Source organism: Alexandromys fortis, unplaced genomic scaffold (assembly GCF_014885135.2).
Source record: "Alexandromys fortis isolate MF-2015 unplaced genomic scaffold, M_Fortis_MF-2015_v1.1 scaffold_5, whole genome shotgun sequence".
NCBI classification, from domain to species: Eukaryota; Metazoa; Chordata; class Mammalia; order Rodentia; family Cricetidae; genus Alexandromys; species Alexandromys fortis.
Genome location: NW_026067924.1, coordinates 1,895,426 through 1,917,590, shown reverse-complemented (window position 1 = coordinate 1,917,590; position 22,165 = coordinate 1,895,426). Strand labels below are relative to the sequence as shown.

General features: G+C 43.0%; 1 protein-coding gene across 1 annotated transcript; it reads left to right on the top strand.

Annotated features, from left to right (window-relative positions):
- Positions 1–206: 206 nt before the first annotated feature.
- Positions 207–21,717, top strand: Smim13 (small integral membrane protein 13). Its single transcript, XM_050142273.1, has 2 exons — positions 207–354; positions 17,637–21,717. The coding sequence occupies exons 1-2, from the start codon at positions 279–281 to the stop codon at positions 17,822–17,824; spliced, it is 264 nt and encodes an 87-aa protein (XP_049998230.1). The 5' UTR covers positions 207–278; the 3' UTR covers positions 17,825–21,717.
- The last annotated feature ends 448 nt before the right edge of the window (positions 21,718–22,165 follow it).

Here is a 22,165-nt window from a genome sequence, read left to right as displayed (position 1 = left end):
CAGCGCGTCCGTTCGCCGCCGGCCTCTGCACGCCGTGGCCCCGGCTCCCCGGAGCGAGGAGGCGGTAGTGGCGCCTCGCGGCCCGCCGGCTCCTCCCGCGACTCGGTCGCCCCGGTCGGGGGAGGTAGGGGCAGGTCTGCGGGCCGACCCCGCCGCGGCCGCCCCCGCACCGCCCAGTCCCACCCCCTGGGGGCGCTGCCCTCGGGCGCCCGCCGCCCATGTCGCCCAGTCGCCTTGCCATCCGTCGCTGAGTCCGCGTCCATCCACCAGCTCTCAAAATGTGGCACAACGTGGGACTGACCCTGCTGGTGTTCGTGGCCACGCTGGTGATCGTCCTACTGCTGATGGTGTGCGGTAAGTGGAGGGGGGGGGGCGTCGAGAAAGCGTGCGTGGACAAGTGTCTTGGGGCTCTCGGTGGTCACCTGGCCTCCCAGGATCGAGCTGAGAGGAGCCATGCCTCCTGCTCAGGGCAATCGCAGGGGCATCACGGAGAAAAGCTCAGCATTCAGGGCTGGCATCCTGACTCTAGGTAGAAGCACGTTCCTACTTCCCGGACAGGTTTGTCCTTGGTGTCATTAATGCCATGCAGTCTACTCAGATTTTCTCCGTGGCCTGTCATCGAAGGAGAAGTGGTTGGTTTCATCTTTTCATTTGGAGGTTCTGAGCCTGGTTGAGAGATTTCACCACCTTCCTTTAACCAAGGGTTGGAGCACGCTTGGGCTTGGGTTTCCAGCGCGTGTGAAGTTGTTTGTTTACTTCGAGTGCAGGCTTTAACCAAATTCCGAGCAGGAGCAGATGTGATACCCGGCAGAGCCTAAAAAAACACTAATGAACATACCAGGGTCCGGTAACCTAATACTTGGTTCTGCTGTAATGGTGCTGTTTGGTTTGCTTTGTGTATTTTCCTTCTCAGAATGAGAGGACGTTAAACTGTTCTCAAGGCGTGTTTTCGATCCCTCTTAATTCGTTCTGCACAGTAGCTGATAACCACAGGTCTTAGCGGAGAGGCCAGACAGTTGTGAGAAACTGGAAAGTATTTCAAATAGATGCCAACGAGCACTGCTATTTATAAGAACAAAGTATGTGTTTGACGTGATGGAGTATTTGGTTGAAATTTTATAAATACCGTAGAGCTTATTATTACATAGTTAATGCTCACTCCCATGGCTGTACTTGGGAAAGATACTTATGCACTTGTGTTTAGATACCTATATGTGTATTTGATTTTTGTCAGTGATGCTGATTGAACCAAGGACGGCACTATTGAACTGACCCCCAACCCTAACAATTTTTGACTATTTCTAGTGAAACAAGAGTTAAAGTAGTATTTTTTTTTTTTTTTAAACAGGGTCTCACTGTGTAGCTTTGTCTGGCCTGGAGTTTACTGCTTAGACCAGGCTGGCCTTGAACTCAGAGTTCCAACTGCCTCAGCCTCTAGTACTAAGGTGTGCTAGCTGGGCAGGTGCTGGCAGATTTCTGTGTCTTCAAGGCCAGCCTGGTCTACAAGAGCTAGGTCCAGGACAGGTTTCAAAGCTACAGAGAAACCATGTCTTGGAAAAAAATATGTGCACCACCACACCTGGCCCAGTATTTCTTTTCTCATGACATAAAATAATAAAATAATCTCTCTCAATTTTCTGATGCGGTGTAAATAGATGATTTCACTAATTGTTGGTGTTTAAGTTTTTTATTTTTTTTTCTGAGATGGGGCCTCAGGTATACTAATTGGTACTGGACTTGCTGTGTGGTGGAGGATTACCTTGAGTTGCTGATCCAGAGTGCTCCATCCAGTTGATTCAACCCTAGGGATGGAACTCCAGGCTTCTGGCAGGCTAGGCAAGCTATGCCCCACACTGACCAGTCTTACAGACCAGGCAGTGGTGGTACATACTTTTAATCCCAGTAGCCATGCTAGTTTGCCATAGAAACTGAGTGGTAGTGGTGGACACCTTTAATCCCAGCCCTAGAGAGGAATATAAAATGGGAGGAGACAGCTCTCACACGACTGAGATTCCTGATGTGGGAGTGATTTCTTATTAATAAAGAAACTGCCTTGGCCCATTTTATTGGATAGAAAATTAGGTAGGCGGAGTAGACAGAGGAGAATGCTGGGAAAAAGAAGCTGTGTGAGGAGTCGCCATGGTTCTCCCGCTCCAGACAGACGCAGGTTAAGATCCTCCCTGGTAAGCCAGCTCGTGGGCTACACAGAATATTAGAAATGGGTTAGAACAATATATAAGAGCTAGCCATAAGGAACTGGAACTAGCCGGGCCAGGCAGTGTTTGAAAGAATACAGTTTCCGTGTAATTATTTCTGGGCATAAGCTAGCCATGCGGGCGGCCGGGTGCCGGGGACGCAGCCCTGCCAGCGCTCCTATTTCAACAGATGGCGCCCAACGTGGGGCTAAATCCACTTAAAAACCTGAGAAGGCTTAAAAATAAGGGAGAGAGAGTTTAACACAGATTTTTGCTGTTTTGTTGGTGGCGTTCTGTAGAGAGATTCCTGATTCAGCAACAACAAAAAAAAAAAAAAAAAAAAAAAAGCCGCGTCATTTTAAAGCGCTGCTTCCTGGAGCTATGCTGCCAACGTGAACTCTGGCTTTAAAGCATTTCAAGGCTTTTACGGGACTGGATGTTTGTGTTCCCGCTTGGGATCGGAGAAGAGTGCTCTGAGACCATGCTGATGGCTCAGCGCTCCCCGCCTACACCTGGACAAAAGGCAGAATCAAGCTTAGGCAGGCAAAAGAGCATGGCGGATTCCTGCCACTATACAGAGACGCGTTTTCAGACTACACAGTGCTCTACATGTCAGATTTGACTGTAACTTGGATAAAAAGAGTTTCTATGCTGCACACTCAATCTCAGAGTTAAACTGCTGAGTGCGGCTCCAATGTGGACTTGCTGTGTGCCTAAAACTATAAATGATTCAGGGGCACCAAATGACTCTGAGACAGGAGCAGCTGCTCCATGCTAAACTGTGCTGATCTCAGGCAGAAACTACCGTAATTACCTTAAAACTGCATAGTTAAGGTTTAGACTGGACAGGACACAGGCAGTACCGTATTACCTGTACATGGTACAACTTAAGTTTTTAAAAACTATTTAACATGTTAAAAAATGCTCCTGGATAGTAAAAAAATTACAGATTCACAATAAAACAGATTCAGACAGACCACTAAATGGATCACAATGTTGGATAAATATACGTAGGCTTAAGAGAAAAAAAAAAAAAAAAAAAAAAAAATAAAATTTTAATGCCCTTAAAAAAAAAGGGGATAAAGTCTTTAAAGAGACAGAGTACAGATAGTTATAGATTAAGAGAAATAAAGTAAATATAAGCCACGTAAAAATGGAAAATTCACAGAGAGTCTGGATTATGTACATTGTGATTTCTTTAAAATTTTTGACTGTGAAGGAGCTAAGTAAAGAGAGACATTTCATTACATGGACTGCCAATCTAAACCAAAATGGATATAAGGGTATTACAATTTCAAAATTTGGGTCTAAGGATATGATGCTTTGGAGAGGGTCTTCTTTTGTTTTTGCAGAGGATGAGACCCTGTGGATTGCATCTATTCCGATTTGGTATGATAGACCACGCCCTCCTAAAAGGTTGCTGTGAATACCCTCAAAAAATTGCTTCGCTCAACTGCCAACTGAGATGAAACTAGCACACAGGTTATACCATGAAAGACCTAATTAACGACGCCCCTATTCAACAGAAAGCAGTTTAGAGAGAAAAACTACGCCCATGTTCCCAAATATTGTTTATAAATGTTCTTTTACATTTAAAGGGGGATATGATATAGATATAAATAATTTACATTGGTATGGATTTTAAGGTCAATTTTGTTATATGTATATGTATTTTTGATCTTGATTAAGGTATTGTGATTGTGTAGTTCATTTAAAAATGTAATGTATAATTAGGAAATATAGGTTGTTAATGGATAATCATCGCTAATAGTTAAGCTTGTAGTCATGTTAATTAGATTTTCTAGATATATAGAGATATATTTCAATTAGATAGGCATTCTTCATATCTTTCAAAGACTGCAAAATATGGCATTTAAAATATTTTAATAACTTAGGACTTTTCATGACAAGGAGACACGTCTGCTCCTGGCAGCACCAGCTACTTCAAGAGAAAGATGGGCATCAAAGAGGATCCTTATGGAGTTGGATAGTCATTTGGGCAAGAAACTGCTCTTGCCTGGACTGTTACATAAACTGGACACAGAGAACCCTCAGAGAGAGGACTGCTAAACTTGCCTAAAGGTGAGATGACCTTTTGGGGTTCCTGCTTCATAAAAAAGTCTGTGAGACATTCTGCAGGACACAGCAAAAAATGACTAAACTGTCTTTGAAATTTCTTGCTTGATGAGAATGTCTGCTAGATACTATGGGCCCTGTAGGCTGAAGATGGATGCCCCAACGGTACCGAAAAACTTTGGGTGACTGTCCAGGCAGTGAGATGTCTCTGTCATTTCTAGAGTTTTCTTATTTCTTGTTTGATAGGTAATATTATATCCTTCTGGAATCTTTGATGGAGTTGAAAAATGGTTAGTTATAGTTTTCCTTAGTTATGATAAGAGATAAAATAGATATAAATATTGTAACTGTAATTCTTACTTGATAACTGTTTTGTTATATGTAATTTTACTATGTTAAAGTTAAAGCCTTTCTTTTTTGTTTAAACAGAAAAAGGAAAAATGATGTGGGAGTGATTTCTTATTAATAAAGAAACTGCCTTGGCCCATTTTATTGGATAGAAAATTAGGTAGGCGGAGTAGACAGAGGAGAATGCTGGGAAAAAGAAGCTGTGTGAGGAGTCGCCATGGTTCTCCCGCTCCAGACAGACGCAGGTTAAGATCCTCCCTGGTAAGCCAGCTCGTGGTCTACACAGAATATTAGAAATGGGTTAGAACAATATATAAGAGCTAGCCATAAGGAACTGGAACTAGCCGGGCCAGGCAGTGTTTGAAAGAATACAGTTTCCGTGTAATTATTTCTGGGCATAAGCTAGCCATGCGGGCGGCCGGGTGCCGGGGACGCAGCCCTGCCAGCGCTCCTATTTCAACAGATTCCTGGAGGCAGGATTGCCACTTCGGACTGAGGTAGAGGTAAGAGCCAGTGGTTGGCTGTTTTGCTTTTCTGACCTTCAGGTTGTACCCCAATATCTGTCTCTGGGTATTTTATTAATCATGCTACATGCCCCCATCTTAAGGTTCCTGAAATAAGAAAAAACACATCCTTGAGCATTAGTTAGATGAACAAAGGATGAAGGCATATGCTACCCTTTTCACTTGGAATGAGAATATGACATACAAACCATACACTTGCCCAACTTGCTCGGAGACATTTTAATTCTGATTGTTTTCTCAACTTTCAGTGGCCATCAAGTTTTGTGGATTTTTTTTTTGTTGTTGTTGTTGTTTTGTTTTTTTGAGACAGGGTTTCTCTTTGTAGCCATCCTGGAACTTGCTGTGTAGACCAGGATGGCAGGAGCTTGCCTGCCTCTGCTTCCCAAGTGCTGGGATTCGAGGTGTGCGTAACCATCACACACTACCGCTCTTTACTCATTTTTCTAAGCGGGCCTTGACATTAATTTCAGGAAACGCAATGGGTGAGAGGTAAGGTAAGATACTTTAAAACTTATAAGGTTGTCCAAACTGTTTCTTGTTGGGAAACTAATGACAGGGTAAAGCAGCCTCTTGTGTTGGCGAGAATGTGGCTGAAGGTTGAAGAGAGAGGAGGTATACTGGACTTGGGAACTGGGGTGCCATGTTATCTTGAAGCAGCTACTTGCAGAATAACACAGACGGGTTCACTTACCCCACAGAAATATCTCTCTAACAGCCCTGGTGGCTTGAAGGGCTTTAAGAGCATCTCTTCTTGGCCTGAAGATGGCCATCTTTTCTTGTGCTTTCATAGGGTCTTCTTACTGCATGTACCTGATATACCACTCATTGGATCTGGGCCGTGGCCCTTATGACCTTATTTCCTTTCCAGACAGAGTCACCTGGGGAAGGGGCACAGTTCAGTCTGTGACTTACACAGTTCAGTCTGTGACGTACACAGTTCAGTCTGTGACATGTACCGTTTCTACAGCCCTTGCAGAAGGGTAGAAAGTAGCTAAGTAGTTCAGGCATATGCCTTTAAGATAATTCTTACCTTCTGATGGCCATTGGCTCTTTGGAGACCTGGTTAATGTTTTGAAATTTTTCAAGAAAAAATGTATAAACATTTATTTATTTATTTATTTATTTATTTATTTATTTATTCATTTATATCGGAGATTTTGTTATACCAGCCTCTGCCCTTCAGATTGAGTTTCCTGTTTCCTGATCTCATTCAATTCAATCATCTTTCTGTTTAGTGCTCACTAGACATTGGATCAGAATCTGTCACCAGACTAGCCCTAAGGACTCAAACTTGAGTTTGCTGGAGAACACTGAGCTATCTCACTCAGTGAATTCTAATTTTCAAATTTCATGTTCCTAGGGAGGTTTTCCTTTTGTATATATTGTTTGTTTCATCTTTTTCATTTTTTCATTCATTCTAACATGTGTTCTGTCTGTGCCATTCACTGAAGCTGCCCTTTGTCAAGGTAGGTAATAAATCATTTCCATATTACTGAGTGGTGTTCACTTATGAGTTAGCCCTCTTCTGTATAATTGAGGTTTCTCCCTGAGAAGCACTTTGCGTTTTCATATACCTTGGTGTTTTCCGTTCACAGTGGTTGATAATCATTTCCAAATCCCTTTTCCTCCGAGACAAGGTCTCATGTCTTGATAACCTTCATTGCTACACCTGATTCTGTAATTTAGATGTTTATTAGGTGAGGTAGCCTTCTCTGTTTACCATTTATGACAGTTTTTGGTCAAATTAGTTATCAGGGTTTATATTTGGACTGTGTAAAAATTCCCTGCTGGACCAACAGTATAGTCTGGCTACTTAGAGTTTCATTTTGCTTGAACTTAGCAATTGCCTTTTAAAACTTTACCCACTATTTTTATCTTTCCAATGCTGTGGATGTACCCAGGCGAGTGGTCTAACAGTGGGCTCCATCCCTAGCGCCTCATGCTTTGTTCTCTGTATGTACCTCTTGCTTATTCTCCCTCCAGCCTCCAGAATCTACACTCTCACGAGCGATGCTTCCTGTATGTTCAGTCCATTGCTGGTCCCCCTCCCTGGAGCCCCCTTCATTCTCAGCAGCTGCCATTCTCACACAGAGCTGAGCTTGCTCTGCTGCTGCGTCCCATACTCTGCCCTGTCCTGGATCTCATGGTACTGTCTTTGTCACATTTGCAAGAGCGAGCTAACTAAGAAAAGGTGCATGTTTGATTTTCAGGCCTGATGTTTGATCAGTACTCTGAGTAGACCTGAGGTTGCAAATTGTTTTTATCTAGACGTTAACAATTATTGCCTGTTTTTTGTAGCTGCCAGGGCTAATTTTGAGAAATCTAGTGACTTGGTTTCTGGCTCTAGATGCCTTTTTGGATAGCCTTTTCATCACTGACGGTATACTGGAATGTCAGGATGAACCTCGGTTCATTTTGCCTTGTCTAGACATACACAATTGAGACATCCTCTCCCCCCTCCCCGCTTCTAGAAAAGGGGTAATTTCTTCTAGACTAGCAATAATTTCCTACTCTCCTCTGAAATAAGCGGTTTTGTTTTATTTTCCTTGCATTATCTTTGCTTTCTGTCTATTTCCTTTGGAATGGAACCCAGGCTTTTACCCTGGACTCTTCTTAGCTATCTGGAGGTTTTTATATGTTCATATTCAAGCATGAGGTAATTAAAACAAAACAATGTTTCTTACCCAGTGGTGTGAAGGCACACACCTTCAATATCAGCACTTGTCCACCAGAAGCAGGCTGACCTCTGAGTTCAAGGTCAGCCTGGCCCACAAAGGGAATTCCAGGACAGCCAGGGCTACACCGAGAAACCCTGCCTTGAAACAAAACAAGAAAGCAACAGCAACAGAAAACACCCATGGGTTCTTGTTAACTGGTCTCACCCATGCCCAGTGATTTGGTAATGACAGAGTCTAGTTTACGCACACCCTCCTTGTTAGCATGGAGAGCTGTTCTATGAGAGTATCAACATTTGGTTTTCTCCCCAGAGGAATCCACATAGTTCCTACTTGCCAGTTACTTTTCTTCCCTCTGCCCTTTTCTGCTTCTTGATTGCATTTTATGTCCAATTGGTATACCCCTCTCTACCATTAAGTTTTTAGTGATAGTAAACCAAAATTGATAATGGAGATTCTCTGAAATGGGAGAATTTAGTGAGCTGGTGAGAATCTAGCCTGAAAGAACCAAGTCCTGGCACAGGCTCTACACCTACCACAGATCCATGGCGGTTGGATCTGAGAACCGAGAGCATTTCTTTATCAGCTCTTTTATGTTGGTCCAAGCAGTAGAGGTGGGAATCACAAAGAGCCTAAGTTTTGGACTAGAAACATCTCTGTAAGTTTCCTGGGCTGCCTGGGGCTAGAAGATCCTTAGTGTGGATCTGAACAGAAGCTGGAGGCTGGGGTTTAAGTCAGGGCCTGACCCGTGTTTCTGTTCAGAGAACAGGTTTGTTGGTTTTTGTTCACACTGGTAGCGGATTAAGCTCGCTTATCTCACCTACTCCACAGATTTTTTAAATCAGATTTTTAAAAGACAACTTATAATTTATTAAGGATGGATTTTAGGCACTTGCAGTAGAGAACTCAGCCCCACTTAATATGCTGGGAGTGATCTGCAGCTTTCCCAGGCCATGGGCACTTACTGTCTCAGCTGTGGGTGAGGCTCCCTGCCTCTCTGAAGACAGCAGCGTCCCCATCTTTTCCCCTTCCTTTGCTCTTTGTAGATTTCCTTGTCATTGGGCATTCATATGGCAGTGTGATAGCATTTGGACCACAGCAGGTGCTGGCCAGTGTTTGAGTGAATAAATGAGTTTTCAGCCCATGACCAGTGAGCTGGGATGAGGTGACGATGAGTGCAAGGGGCATCAAGATTTGGGGACAGATGTAGGCAGCGAGGGGGTTTTATGGAAATGTCCAGCTCTTAGAGCTACAGCCTGGAGGAAGGGATCCAGTTAGGTTTATGCTGTGTCGATGACAGTTCTAGCAAAGGACACAGTAGTAGAGTTGGGAATACCAGTGGCTCTGTGATTGTAGTGTGATTTGGCAGCAGTGAGGTCGAAAAGAGCACGTGAGCTTTGAAACTTTAGGGCTGGTCTAGAACTCACGTTCACATAGGTCCAAGGAAGTCAGAGTATGAGGAGAGCGGTTGTGTTAACCTGAGGTCACAACCTCTCTATAAGTTGGCAAGGCTGTGCCCCATGGTTCAGCCTGAGCACACTGGCAGGTGTAGTACTGAGGTCCAGGCTATGCTGTGCTGGGCACGCCGATTTGCAGGTGTAGTAGAGTGTAGAGTGTACCGAGTTGACTCAGTCAGACCTGGGACCGCTTTGAGCCATGTTCCAGCCTCTGATAAATACATGTTCACAGATAGTGAGCTACCTGGTGAATTGCAGGTGAGTAGGTGTGAATTAATCAGTGTTTGGAAATGGGTTTTCAAAGAGCAAGCATGGTTTTAGTTTACTCTGGTCGGAGGAAAATAGATTTAAGTCAAGGCAGCACCATGCCTCACAGTGCTGGGCTTGGTGAAGTGCCCAAACAAAAGGCACTTGGAAGCAAACAAGGTAGAAAATACTGGAAATACGGGGAATTTCTAGTTAGAGGCCAATTGTTTTAGAGTAGGTAGGCTCTTTTGGCCTCACTGTTGATGGCAAGCTGAGCTTCAGTTTGCCTGTGTAAGAATTCAAGGTTCTGGAACCATCTGAAAGTGATGGGTTTGTTAAAAATTTGACTTTATGATATACCTAGCCTTACTTAAGTATAATTAACAGATAAAATGTTAATACCAACAACAAAAGATGTAAAAAAAAAGTGTCACATCAGCGTTCAGAAGGCATTTCTGGGGATCATCCTCTCCATGATGCTGTTTCTTCTGGAAATGAGCTACAGAGCTTCAGCGGACCCCCAACACTCCCCAAACCGTAACTTATAAGCAGAGTAGATGCAGAAACAGACATCCAGGTGCCTTTTTTCCCCCCAACGTTCCCTCGCAAAACTGTACGAGAATTTAAGGATTTTGTTTGTTTGGTTTTGTTTTTTGAGATAGGGTCTTACTATGTAGCCCTGTGTGGCCTAAAACTCCCTATGTAGACCAGGTGAACTTTGAACTCACAGAGATCCACCTGCCTCTGCTTCTTGAGTGCTGGGATTAGAGGCATGCACCATTCCTTCAGACAAATGTAAGGATTTAAAATGTGTATCAACTGACTATTGAGGGCCAGTATTAACTGAAGATTCCTGCTGGTTAATATAACTACAGAACCTAGACCCAACTGCAGGTGCCTTTTTACAAAGACACTGAGCAATCCTATCAGTCCAGTCAACCCTAGATGTACAGAATACACTGGTGACACAGGCATTAGTGACCATGCCTGATGTTTTCATGAGAACCGTACCTTCTGACCTCGTTACCTCCCAGAGGGCCAGCCTCCAGTGCAGTCACAGTGGGGCTTGTGTTGCAGTGTGTGAATTTGGGCCATCACAGACATCCCACTGTAGTGGATGTGATTATCCCTGAAATGGTGCCTTACCATACTTCTGCCATGAAAACCCAATAACCTGATAGACTTGAATTCATTGCTCTGTCCTAAGTAAGGTTCTCTTTGATAAATGTTACTCAGGCATGGCAATCCCAACATTTGGGAGGCTGAGGCAAGAGGATCTCAATCTCTAAGTTTGAAGCCAGAAGCCAGTCTGGGCTACCACATCTTTTAAGACCCCATCTTAAAGAGGGTGGGGGCAATAAACGGCAGTTGCTATAGATCTTTACTTGTAAAAGCCTGCTCAGTTTTCTTTTTTAAATTTTTTCCCGTCTCACATATTATATCTTAACTGCAGCCTCCCCCAACACACATCTTCTCTCCCCCCAAACCCACTCCTCCTCCGTTCCCTTCAGGAAGAGGCAGGCCTCCCAGGGATATCAACCAAACGTGGTATATCAAATTATGATAAAACATGCGCCTCCCCTCATACTAAGGCTGGATGAGACAGCCTCGTGGGAGGACAGGATCCTACAGCAGACAAAATAGTCAGAGACAGCCCCTCCTCCCACTGTTGGCAGTCCCACAGAAACCTCAAGCTACACAACTAGAACATATATGCAAAGGGCCTAGGTCAGACCCTTGTTGTTGGTCTGATTGTTGGTTCAATCCCTGTGAGCCCTTATGGGTCCAGGTTAGTTGATTCTGTGGGCCATTTTCTTATGATGTCATTGACCCCTTTGGCTCCTACAATCCTTCCTTGCTCTCCTCTGCAGGATTCCCAGAACTGCTCACTTTTCCGAGTTCTGACTCAAAAAGTAACTTTTCCTTTCCTCTTTCTATGCACATACCGGCCTGATCTTAAGTGTACCTGCTTACACTCTGGATAGTCTGTCTCTAGCCTCTCCCAGCACAGCTGCCTGCCAGCCTCCTGCTGAACCCAAGGCACGAGACCTTCTTCCTCTTTTTCTGTCTACTCCCTCTCAGCAGTTGCTGGAACTTAGAGCTTGTTTGCCCTGTGTTGTTTTTCTCTCAGATTTTTAACCAATTGGTCTCTTAAAATAAACAAAACAAAAATCCCCCTGTTAACCTTTGAGTCTTTTATGTAGGAATGGGAGTAATGGTTGGCAGCCTTAACTAATTCAGAGAGGTTATGAAGATTAGGAGAGATGTTGAATGTAAATTCACTGTGTGACGTGAACACTACTGATAGTGAATTTTCAGTTATATTGATAGTGATGGTTAAGTGTTCAGCTCATCTATGATCACTACCCTTCTGGCACGTTTATCTGTAGAAGTCCTTACAGTGTGTTTCATAGCATTTACCCTTGTTCTAATGCTTAATTACTGGCATACATAAGTGAGTCACCTTTTATTATCCCAGAACCCAGGGCCTCTGTCACCAGCCAGTTTTTCTGACTTATAGTGCTTATTAGTCTAAGGGTGGAGCAAGGCCTGAACCTTCCTTTTACAAGCATGTGAAGAACTCATTTTAACACACAGCCTTGGTGTTTGACTATGCATAAATGGAATTTCCCTTTCTCCTCCCCTTTCTCTCCTTCCTGTTTTTCTTTCTAAATCCCAGGACATGGTGCAAGAGCCATGTCCATAGAACAAGAGAAAGCCAAAAGTTTGTTCTGTGGCAGGGATCTGGTTAGCTGTGCTTCTTTGAGCTAGCCCATATGCTAAGGTTCTAAGGAGGTAAATACTTTTCAGTAAAAGGTCATCTAGGTTTTCATAAGTTTCTTCTTCTATCCTATTCCCCTGTGACATGCACACACCTGGGAGAAGTTATTATCCCACAGCCCAGAGTCCAGTTAGGCCAATCTACTCTTAGGCTAAGTTGAAGTTGTGAATCTGAACTACTAATAATGTCCTGTGTCTGTGTGGCTCTTGCTTCATAGTTCCCACACCTCATACGCACACCTGACCCATTTGATGTGTTTGTCTGTCTAGTAATGTGTCAAGGGTGAAGCTTCATTGCGTTTGTGTTTTCTTACTTGCCAAGTGTACAGGAGAGTGAGCTCCAAACACACTTCTTATATTAAACAATTCTATGGAGCAGACACAGCTCAACTCTAGAGCATAGCGATAGTTTTTGCCTAACTCTGACCATCTGCTTAATCTATTTTCTGCTGCTACAGCAGAACCCCACACACTAGGTAAATCATAAATGCTAGATGTTCATTGGGTACATAGCTGTGGGAGACTGTAGTGCTAATACCCAGTGAGGGCCTTTGCTGTGGCATTGTGGGGTAGAAGGGCAAACAGAGGAGAGACAGACAAATCTATCCTTGTGATACTTAATATATTCCCTGTATGCTGATTTTAGCTTATTTCTTAACCCCTTCTTTAAATTGTTAAGATTTCAAGTACATCTCCTCACGAGTTTTAGAGGGGCCATTTAAACAGCTGTGACCATTATCATATCTGTTATTGCGTCTGTGTGCTTCCTTCCTGTGACGTCACCCAACTCATTGGCCATAGTTGGGAAAAAAAATTTTCTAATTGAGGTGTGTGTAGCATGAATTCTAATTGTTCTTAATAAAAACTCAGAGTCAGATATTAGAGGGTGGAAACAGAGATCAGAGAAGCAGTGCAACCAGCCACAAGGGAGACATTTTACCTCTACCAAATCATCAGACCAAAAGGGCGATCCTGTCCTCAGACTGCCTCTGCCTCAGACTACATCCTCCCTCTGCAGTCAGTCTGCAATGAGCTCCTGTCTCTTCCTGCCTTATGTTCCTCTCTCCTCCCAGTCATATCCCTTCTGTCTCTACCTCCCTTGTTCTGGGATTAAAGGCATGGGATCCCAAGTGCTGGGATCACCTTTGTGTGAACTCTGTTTCTCTTTTAGACTGGATCAATTTTGCGTAGCCCAGGGTAGCCTTGAACTAACAGAGGTGACTCTGCCTCTGGGATTAAAGGTGTGTGCCTACACTGCTTGGCCTCTGTAGTGGCTTAGCTCTGCACTCTGATCTTTCTAGTCAGCTGGTTCTTTATTTCTTCCCCATGGACATCAACCGTGAATCTCACTTTCTCCTTTTCCTTGGCCATGTGTTCGATCCACTTTTTGACAGCCATTTCTGTGTTTCCCAAACTTGCATGTACATTAGAATAATCTATGGAACTTCAAAATGAGTAAGGGCAGCCAGGCATGGTGACACACACCTTTAATTGCAGCCCACTGGAGGCAGAGGCAGGTAGATCTCTGAGTTTGAGGGCAGCTTGGTCTACATAATAAATTCCAGTACAGGCAGAGCCCTATAGTGAGACGCTGTGCCAAAAAGCAAACAAATAAAATTGAGTAAGCACAGTCCTAGGTTGACTTGGGGTTTGTGAGGCGAGCCCTTGAGAATCTAGTTTCTGAGAATTCCCTAGAAGATTTGAAGTTTGAATGATGTGCTTAGGAATTGCTGCAACCAGGTGTCTTTAAGTAGAATCATTACATTGGGTTGTTTTGACTGTGCCTATGTTTACAGTGAACTTGTACACCTGAGGGAAACTATGGCCCTTCCTTGCCACCACACCCAAGTAACTCTGCTCAGTTGGAGCCTCTTGCTGTGTTGACATTCACTCAAGATAACGTGTTAATGCTTTAAAGGAATCAGGGAAGGTTTGTGTTGATGCACGGTCTTTCTATAGCTCAGGCTAGCCTGGATGGAACTCAGGGTTCTCCTGTTTCCAGCTCACCTCTGAATATGACAATAGGCACCACCAAGTCCAGCACTTTAGTTAGACTTTAACTAGCAGATTTGTTTGTGAGTTGGATATGATAGTGTGTCTGTAATTTCATTTTGAACGCTTGCACATCAGAATTGTCCCAAGTGTAAGGCCAGCCTGGATGAAACTTCAAGTTCCAGGCCAACCTGGGCTACAAAATGAGATCTTGTCTCAAAAAGCAAGCAAACAAAAATTGTGTGTGTTTTTTGAGCAGCTTCCCACCAGCCCTCACTCAGTCCCTCTCCATCCCCTGCAGGACAATAGTGAATGATTTTCAGTTAGAGGCATCTTGTTACCCATCGCTTTCCTCATTCTTTATAGAATATTTGGTCTAAAGGATGTAAAGACCTCTTTGAACTGAATTTTCTGATAGTGAATTTACATTTATGTTTGCAGTTTCTGAGTTAATATTCCTAGCATCACAAAAAAAGCCAGGAGTGGTGTAATCCCATCTGTAATCCCAGAGCAATAGAGGAAGACACTGACATCGACTTCTGGCCTTCATACACACATGCACATACATGTGTATGAACAATATAACCATGTGTGCTCATTTTGGGAACATTTTGGTTGGCTAGAATGGCATTACAGAAGCAGTGCAGGCCCCACTTTGACCTACAGACTTGTTGCCTTGACTCTGAGATCACTTAGAAATGCAAGGGACCCAAGTAGTCAAAATAATCTTGGGAAAGAAGAAAGTTGGAAGACATGCACTTCTTGGCTTCAAAATGCAATGCAAAGCTACCATAGTTTACCATAGTTCAGATAGTGCGTGTCAGCTTAGGATCAGCATATGGTGAACTAAAGTCCAGAAGACAATTACCGTCATAAACTGACTTTTGACCAAGTTTCCAAGAGAAGCATAGTCCTTTCAATAAATGATCTGGGTAATGTGATATACATATGCTAATGAAGGAATATGGACCCATCTCTGTTGTCATATTAACAGTAGGCCAAAGACTTACGTGTTTACATCTGTCAAACTTTTAGAAGATTGACAAGTGTAAATCTTAATCTTGAATCATTCGGTAGTTTTCTCTATGTGACACCAGCAGCCCAGGAAGCTATGTTTCAGGGATTTACTGGATCTCATCAGAACTAAACATCGTTCTTCAAAAATCATTCCAAAATTACTGAAAGACACTGAATGAAATCGGGGGGAAAACATCTACTGTCTAGAACATATAAGAGCTTACAGCTCAAAGTTAAAAAACAAAATAACAGCAAAGCAACCAAAATCAAATCAAAACAGTCCCTACCTTTAAACTATGCAGAATTGGTTAGACATTTTCTCAAAAGCAAAGCAAAAAAAAAATTGACAAATATTTAAAAAATTAAAGCGGGAACATGTTATTAGTTATGTAAACCAATGAAAGTCAAAGCCACCACTGTAGTGTGCCATTTCATACCTAGAGGGACCGTGTGTACGAGCGGCAATAAGAAGTGTGGGTGATGATGTGGAGAGATGGCTGGACATAGTGCAGCCACCAATAAGGATGCACCTTGAAAAGAGGTCGTATAGATAGAGCCAGACACAAAGGCCAGATACTGATTACATTATGTAGCATGTTCATAGTGGTAGATCCCTGGTGATATAGTGCACAGTAGTGATGGCTAGCTGGGAGGAGACTGGTGCACGGCTGCTGTTTGCTGTGCCACATCCTGCCTCCTGCATGTTGGCTGTTACTGAAGTCGTTTACGTTGTTGTTATTGGCAGTAAGCTTGGGTGGAAGAGAGCATGGACTATAATGGAAACTCCTTATATCCAAAGCCTTTGACAACTGTTGCTGTCTTCAGCTTTTTGTTTTATAGGTTTTCTTTTCTTTTTTTACACAAGGTCTTACTGTGTAGCCTTGGCTGGCCTGGAGCTTACTTTGTAGACCAGACTGGTCTTGAACATACAGAGATCCACCTGACTCAGCATTCTGAGTGCTGGGCTTAAAGGTGTGAGCTATCGCCTCCAGCAACGCTGGGAGGTTCTTATGGAAAACCAGGGTTCTTTTTGCTTTTTTTAAAAGTTTCGCATAACCCAGGCTACCTCAGACTCGCTATATAAAGGATAACCTTTGATTTCTGATCCCCCTGCTTCCACTTCCCAAGTGTTTGGATCCTAGGTGTGCAACACCACACCACACCTTGTTTTATGTGGTGCTGGGGTTCAAACCCAGGACTTTATATACAGCTAGATAGGTTCTCGGTCATCAGAAAGCCTTCCCCAGCCGTTAATGACTCTGGAGGATTCTCTTAGAGTTGGTGCACAGGCTCCAGAGTTCAGCAGTATTGATCATGTGGCCTTATGAATATCCCAGAAACCATTAAGTTGTATACTTCAAAAGGATAAACTTTATGGTACGGGATCATATCTGTAAAAATTTAATTAAAAAAAAAAACAAAAGCTACCTCAGATTTCCCTTTGAATTAAATTTGAATTCATGTCAGTTGAGCAGTTTATAGAAAACTTAAGTGACAGACAGCTAAGCCCTCTAGATGGCTCCTCCCACAGCCCTAAAGAGGCAAGCTCAGCTTTGTGAACTATAGGTCAGAAGTGGTTCATCCCATGCTCCTTTCTCTAATCCTCTGCCTGTTTATCAGGGAATTTTGGGTAAAAGTTGAGCATGTTAATTTGAAATGTCATTAAAATGTTATTTTGCAGAACTTGGGCATTTATGCACATAGTTGACATATTTAGGGCTTGATTAACAGGTAGTATTCAGTCTGAAGAAATAACAAAACCCAAGAAATTGAGGAAGGCTCCCAAGTTAGTCTTTATGCTCTAAGGAGTGAGTGTTAAGCTCCTTTTCCCAAGTGATGGTATGGAACAAGACAAATTGAACACTGCCCCTCGGTGGCAGCCTCTTGGCCTGGTTTAACACGGAGTTGGAAAAGCCATTGGATTTTCTGGCCTGCTGGCCTTTTTGAATAAATGACATGAAGGAAACAATGGCAGAAAGCACTGGGGTGGTGACTGTCTTCTCCTGGCTTCTCAGGTGTTCTGCTCTTAACGCTGTGGGGAAAGCTGACTTTGGCTTAGTTGACTGATCTGTTATTGGATGATGTAAAGATGCCATTTTCTGAAAAATTTTGGACTTACGCTGTTGGCTCACAGGGTTTATTTTTCTATCATGAACTTTAAGTATTTTATGCTGTTCTGTGAACTTCTCAGCAGGGCCTCGCATGTTGTAAGTGCCCTGTGTTTGTTGTCTACATACTTCTTTGTAATAGACTTTTCAGTTTACTGTAGTGTTCTGAGCTGAAAACGGTATAATAATTTGTCTGGATGGTTTTGTCTTTCTTTAGGTTGGTATTTCGTATGGCATCTATTTTTATCTAAATTCAAGTTTCTACGGGAACTGGTGGGAGACACAGGATCCCAGGAAGGAGATCATGAGCCTTCAGGGTCTGAAACAGAAGAGGACCCTTCAGCTTCACCACACAGGATCAGATCTGCTCGCCAGAGAAGGGCGCCTGCTGATGAAGGCCACTAGCCAGACACCCACTGTCCTAGAATATGGTCCAAGGCAGTCGTGAGCCTCTGTCTTCAGTGACCTGGCTTGGAAAGTTACTAAGTGACCGAGGAACATTTGCAATTGGATTTATATCCAGTTCAAAAGAAGATTTACACATAAGCCATAAAGAAATAAAGGGAATTTAAACCAAATTGGACCATTACAGATTTCATCTTGGATATTTTGCTTCACTGGGTCTACTTAACACTCTTACTCTTTGGCTTATTTTTTTTTTTTTTTTTTTTTTTTTGCACTGGTGAAAATCTGTAAACATTTCAGGCTTGAAAAAAAATGTTATTAGTCATAAAATGTACCCTTTTCTTTTCTTGACATTTTAACTTGTCCTAAATAGGGACGTATCTCGCTACCGTCGACCAGGTGGCAGTCTCGTCATTATCCCAGCTCACGCATATGTGAATTTGCAGCCTGTTACAGTGTCATTACCTCAGCCGATGTGTATATTGTTGGTATCAAATGTGTCAGGTCCGGCTGGCATTTTTAAAATGTCTTCAAAACGTACTGTGAGTCAGCATTGAAATGGAAGGTTATTGTATACGCAGAAAACCATGGAAACAGCGGGGGAGCGTGTTTGATATCAGTGATGCCGACAGTTGCTGCTGGAGAAACGATCACGGTTCTGTTTCCTTGCAGAGAAACAACAAAAGGCTTTAGAGGACCTGAGAAAGGAAGGTACCCACAGTTGGTGAGGCTGTGCTGCATGTTGTCAGCAAGGCACTTGCAAAACAGTTGTCCATCTTCACGCCAAGCAGTTGCAGTCGAAGGCAGGAGAAATTGCCAAAATCCTCAGAAATGATCTAAAAAACTTCAGAGCAAGGAGAGACTGGCATGGCCACTTCATGGAGAGGACTGCCATTAAGATGTCAAACATTTTACCCAAGGCTGCCTGCTGGTATTAGACAGAGACAGTGGTAGGCACCCCTTCAGGAAATGCCACACGAGCAACACTCTTGACACGTATGGGAAGATTCAGATCCCCATGACTGATGTGAAAAGTGGTTTGGAAGAAGGGGACTCGGAATGTGAAGTTACAGTTCATAACTTACCCAGCTTATTTCACACGTTCTTCACATAGGCACGAGATTTATGTGATAAATACAAAATAAAACATTTTTCTGTGATACAAGGCATATGTCATAGCTTACTGGGCAGTGTTTTTTCTTAAGAGATACATATGGTGCATCTTAACTGATGGTCACCTAAATTAAGTAAAAGTGATAATTTGTAAATTTACTTTTCAAGATAGCAGTTATTTATTGGAGAGCTTAATTATAAGTCTTACAGTGTTAACAGTTATTTTCTATGAAATACTTTTGGGGTAAACCTGTTGGTTCTAGAGTTGTAGTTAGGAATCTAAAAACTGTCTTCTCCCTTAGGGAGAGGGAGCTTGGTCCCCCCTTTATATGGGGACTTTATGTTTTGGGCTTGTGTTGTGGAGAAATACTTCAGACCTCAAAGAGCACTAGGGCTTGAAACAGTAGTGGTTGAAAAAAACCTGCTTACTTGTGTAAACTGCCTCTTACCAGGAGTCCCTGTTTGTTTTAACTGAACTTTGGACTGTTTACTAGAGAAGAGGGACGGATTAATGAACGTTCTAGTGTTGTCTGCTCTAGACAGAAATGAACTGCAAAGCCAAGTTCCTTTCCTGGTCCCTGTCCTTCATGGCTGTGTTTAATCTTGTTTGGTACCTCATTCTTCATCCTGGCAGGTTTTGTCTGTTAACTGTCTGCTGGCGCTGCCCCAAGTTGAGTTCCTAAAGAACTGCTTGTAGACATCATAGCCCTTTGGGTGCGCTGGAAGGGAAGCTTTAGAGGACAGTCTTCATTTATACATTTTCTGGGGAAGATTGTCCGCAGCTGAGTGTGGAGCAGTTGTTCTGTCTTTTTTCAAAACAGGGCTTCTCTGTAGCTTTGGAGCCTGTCCTGGAACTAGCTCTTCTAGACCAGGCTGGTCTCGAACTCACAGAGATTCGCCTGCCTCTGCCTCCCAAGTGCTGGGATTAAAGGCTTGCACCACCACTGCCTGTCTTGTTCTGACTTCTTTATGGGACATAATATGACCAGAAGGCATAAAGAGCTGTGGCATTGTTTCTAGCATTGATTTTTGCTATATCTTATACTAACTAAATATCACTAAGTGGGTCAAGATGCCCCAAGGCATCTTGGTACCTGGAGGTTTACATTAGATTTTTTTTTCATAATCGTATGTTCTGAGCTCCAGGTTTTCATTTTTTCTGTTGTTTTGCTGTGGGTATCTAAGGTTTTATATGGCAACAGGAAAAACTTTAAGCTGCAGGTGCGTTCTCTGTTGTGTCAGTATTAAAGAATGGGAACTGATGTAATCCCCCTATCTATAACCGGGCCCAAACTAATCTCTGTAAAGATACATATAGAGCATTATTTATTGGTATTTATGTCTCCAGCATATCTTATAAAACTTCAATAAAAACTGTTTGGCCCGAGAAATAATATCGTATGCTGTAAGAGCTCATAGTTGTGTGGTTTAAAGAAAGTAAAGACATTTCGGGTGCCAGTGTCTAAGGTGTAGTTTTTTGTGTAGAATTGTGGTCATGAATCTCCTTTACCCCACCTAGAAAGAGGAGAAACCACTGTCCCTCCAGGATTCCTCACGTGCTGTGGCTTTCTGTCCTGTTTCCTCTTTAAGTGCATTTGTGGCTATTATAACTGTCACGCCTGCGTTCTCAGGCTCTCAGTATAAGGGGTGTGCTTTACTTCAAAGTTTAAAGACACAGCATCCAAATACTAGAGCCTTGCCTGCTGACATCATCTCTTTGAGGATCGCTTAGAAACTTGAGGACTCAGGTAGCTTGTTGCAGTTCTTTCGCAACCAGCCCTTCCCAAATCTGTGGTTTGCCTCTGAAGATGTGTGTGTGTGTGTGTGTGTGTGTGTGTGTGTGTATGAGTGTGCGTGTGCACGCGCACATGCATATTTATCTGTTTGCAAATTGTCCATGTGGTAGCATGGCTCAGATTTAAATGCCAAAACACTGAAAATTTCTATTACAGTTTAACTGAAGCATTAACACACACCTGAAGATGGTGTTTGAACCGAATGGCTTCTCACAGTGGAAGTAGATACTGGATAGCCATTTCATGGACACCTTGACCTCTTTGTTTAGATTAGTCTTAACCATTTCAAAATGGTATTTTGCTAAAAGTTTAGACTATGCATGTGCCGACATCTAAAACATGATAGAAAGTAGTACTTGCTTTATGTTAAAGAGGGACAATGTTTGAAGTTAGATAGAAATTCTGAGTCCACATTGCAATCTCTTCTTAAAGTCAGTTTTCCTTAGAAGGTGTCTGACTGTGACAGGTAACCAGTGTAACTGGAGATCTTGACTGGTAAACCAAGTGCTTTTACATTTGAAGCTGACTTCATAAAGCCAACGAACAGTCCTCAGAGCTCAGAAAAGCTCAGGCGACTGTAGAATGGCATTGGGGTATGGAGTCTAAATCAAAGCCCCTTTTATTGTCTGCTCTTAAAGTGTCCCAGAGCCGGAGCCGTCTAGCAGGTTACGTGTTTTCCCCTGTAGTATAGAAGCTGCACCTCCGTTTGTCAGAGCACAAGCTACCCGTGGAGGACGCGCTAGCATTACGCTCCACGCCAGTTCTATGCATAACCGTTCACCAAATACTGCTGCTGTGCTTTCTCTTCTGTCCTGTGCTGTGACGCATTGTCATCTTGCTGCTTGACAGATACGTCGTGAGGCGTTAGAACTGTGTGTGTTAATAGTTTCCTTATAGAACAAGATGTAAAATATAGATGAGGGATATGCAAATGATGTCTTAGAATATCTAAAGCTTGCACAGAATAAAGGAAAATAAAAATAAGCAAGTGTGTGTGTCTCATTGATTAAAGGTAATGAGTGTGATGGGTACTTTGAACATGAGATTCAAAGGGGTTTTTTAAAGGCTTTTTTTTTTTTTTTGGATTTTTTCCCCCTTATGGTCCATATTTCAGCAGCCCACTCACTAACTCTGAAAGTCTAAGAATTGGGAGGACAGCATCCACTATGCTAGGAAATGAATCAATGTAGAGCCTGAAAGACACGCAGCACAGCTCTGTTGGTATGCTTAGTCATACTTAGCCTTACCCCGCCACCAACCCCGAGAGCTTGCTAATTTGCTCGCCATTGACCATGCTCCACTTTTGGCACTGACAACCAGGAAGACCATGGGAACTGAATCCTGCAAGTGAGAGGATCCAGGGAGAACCTGTTGGAGTCAGGAAACCATGGATTCCAGTGACTGAACCAGTGTTCTTTCTTCAGTGCTCAGG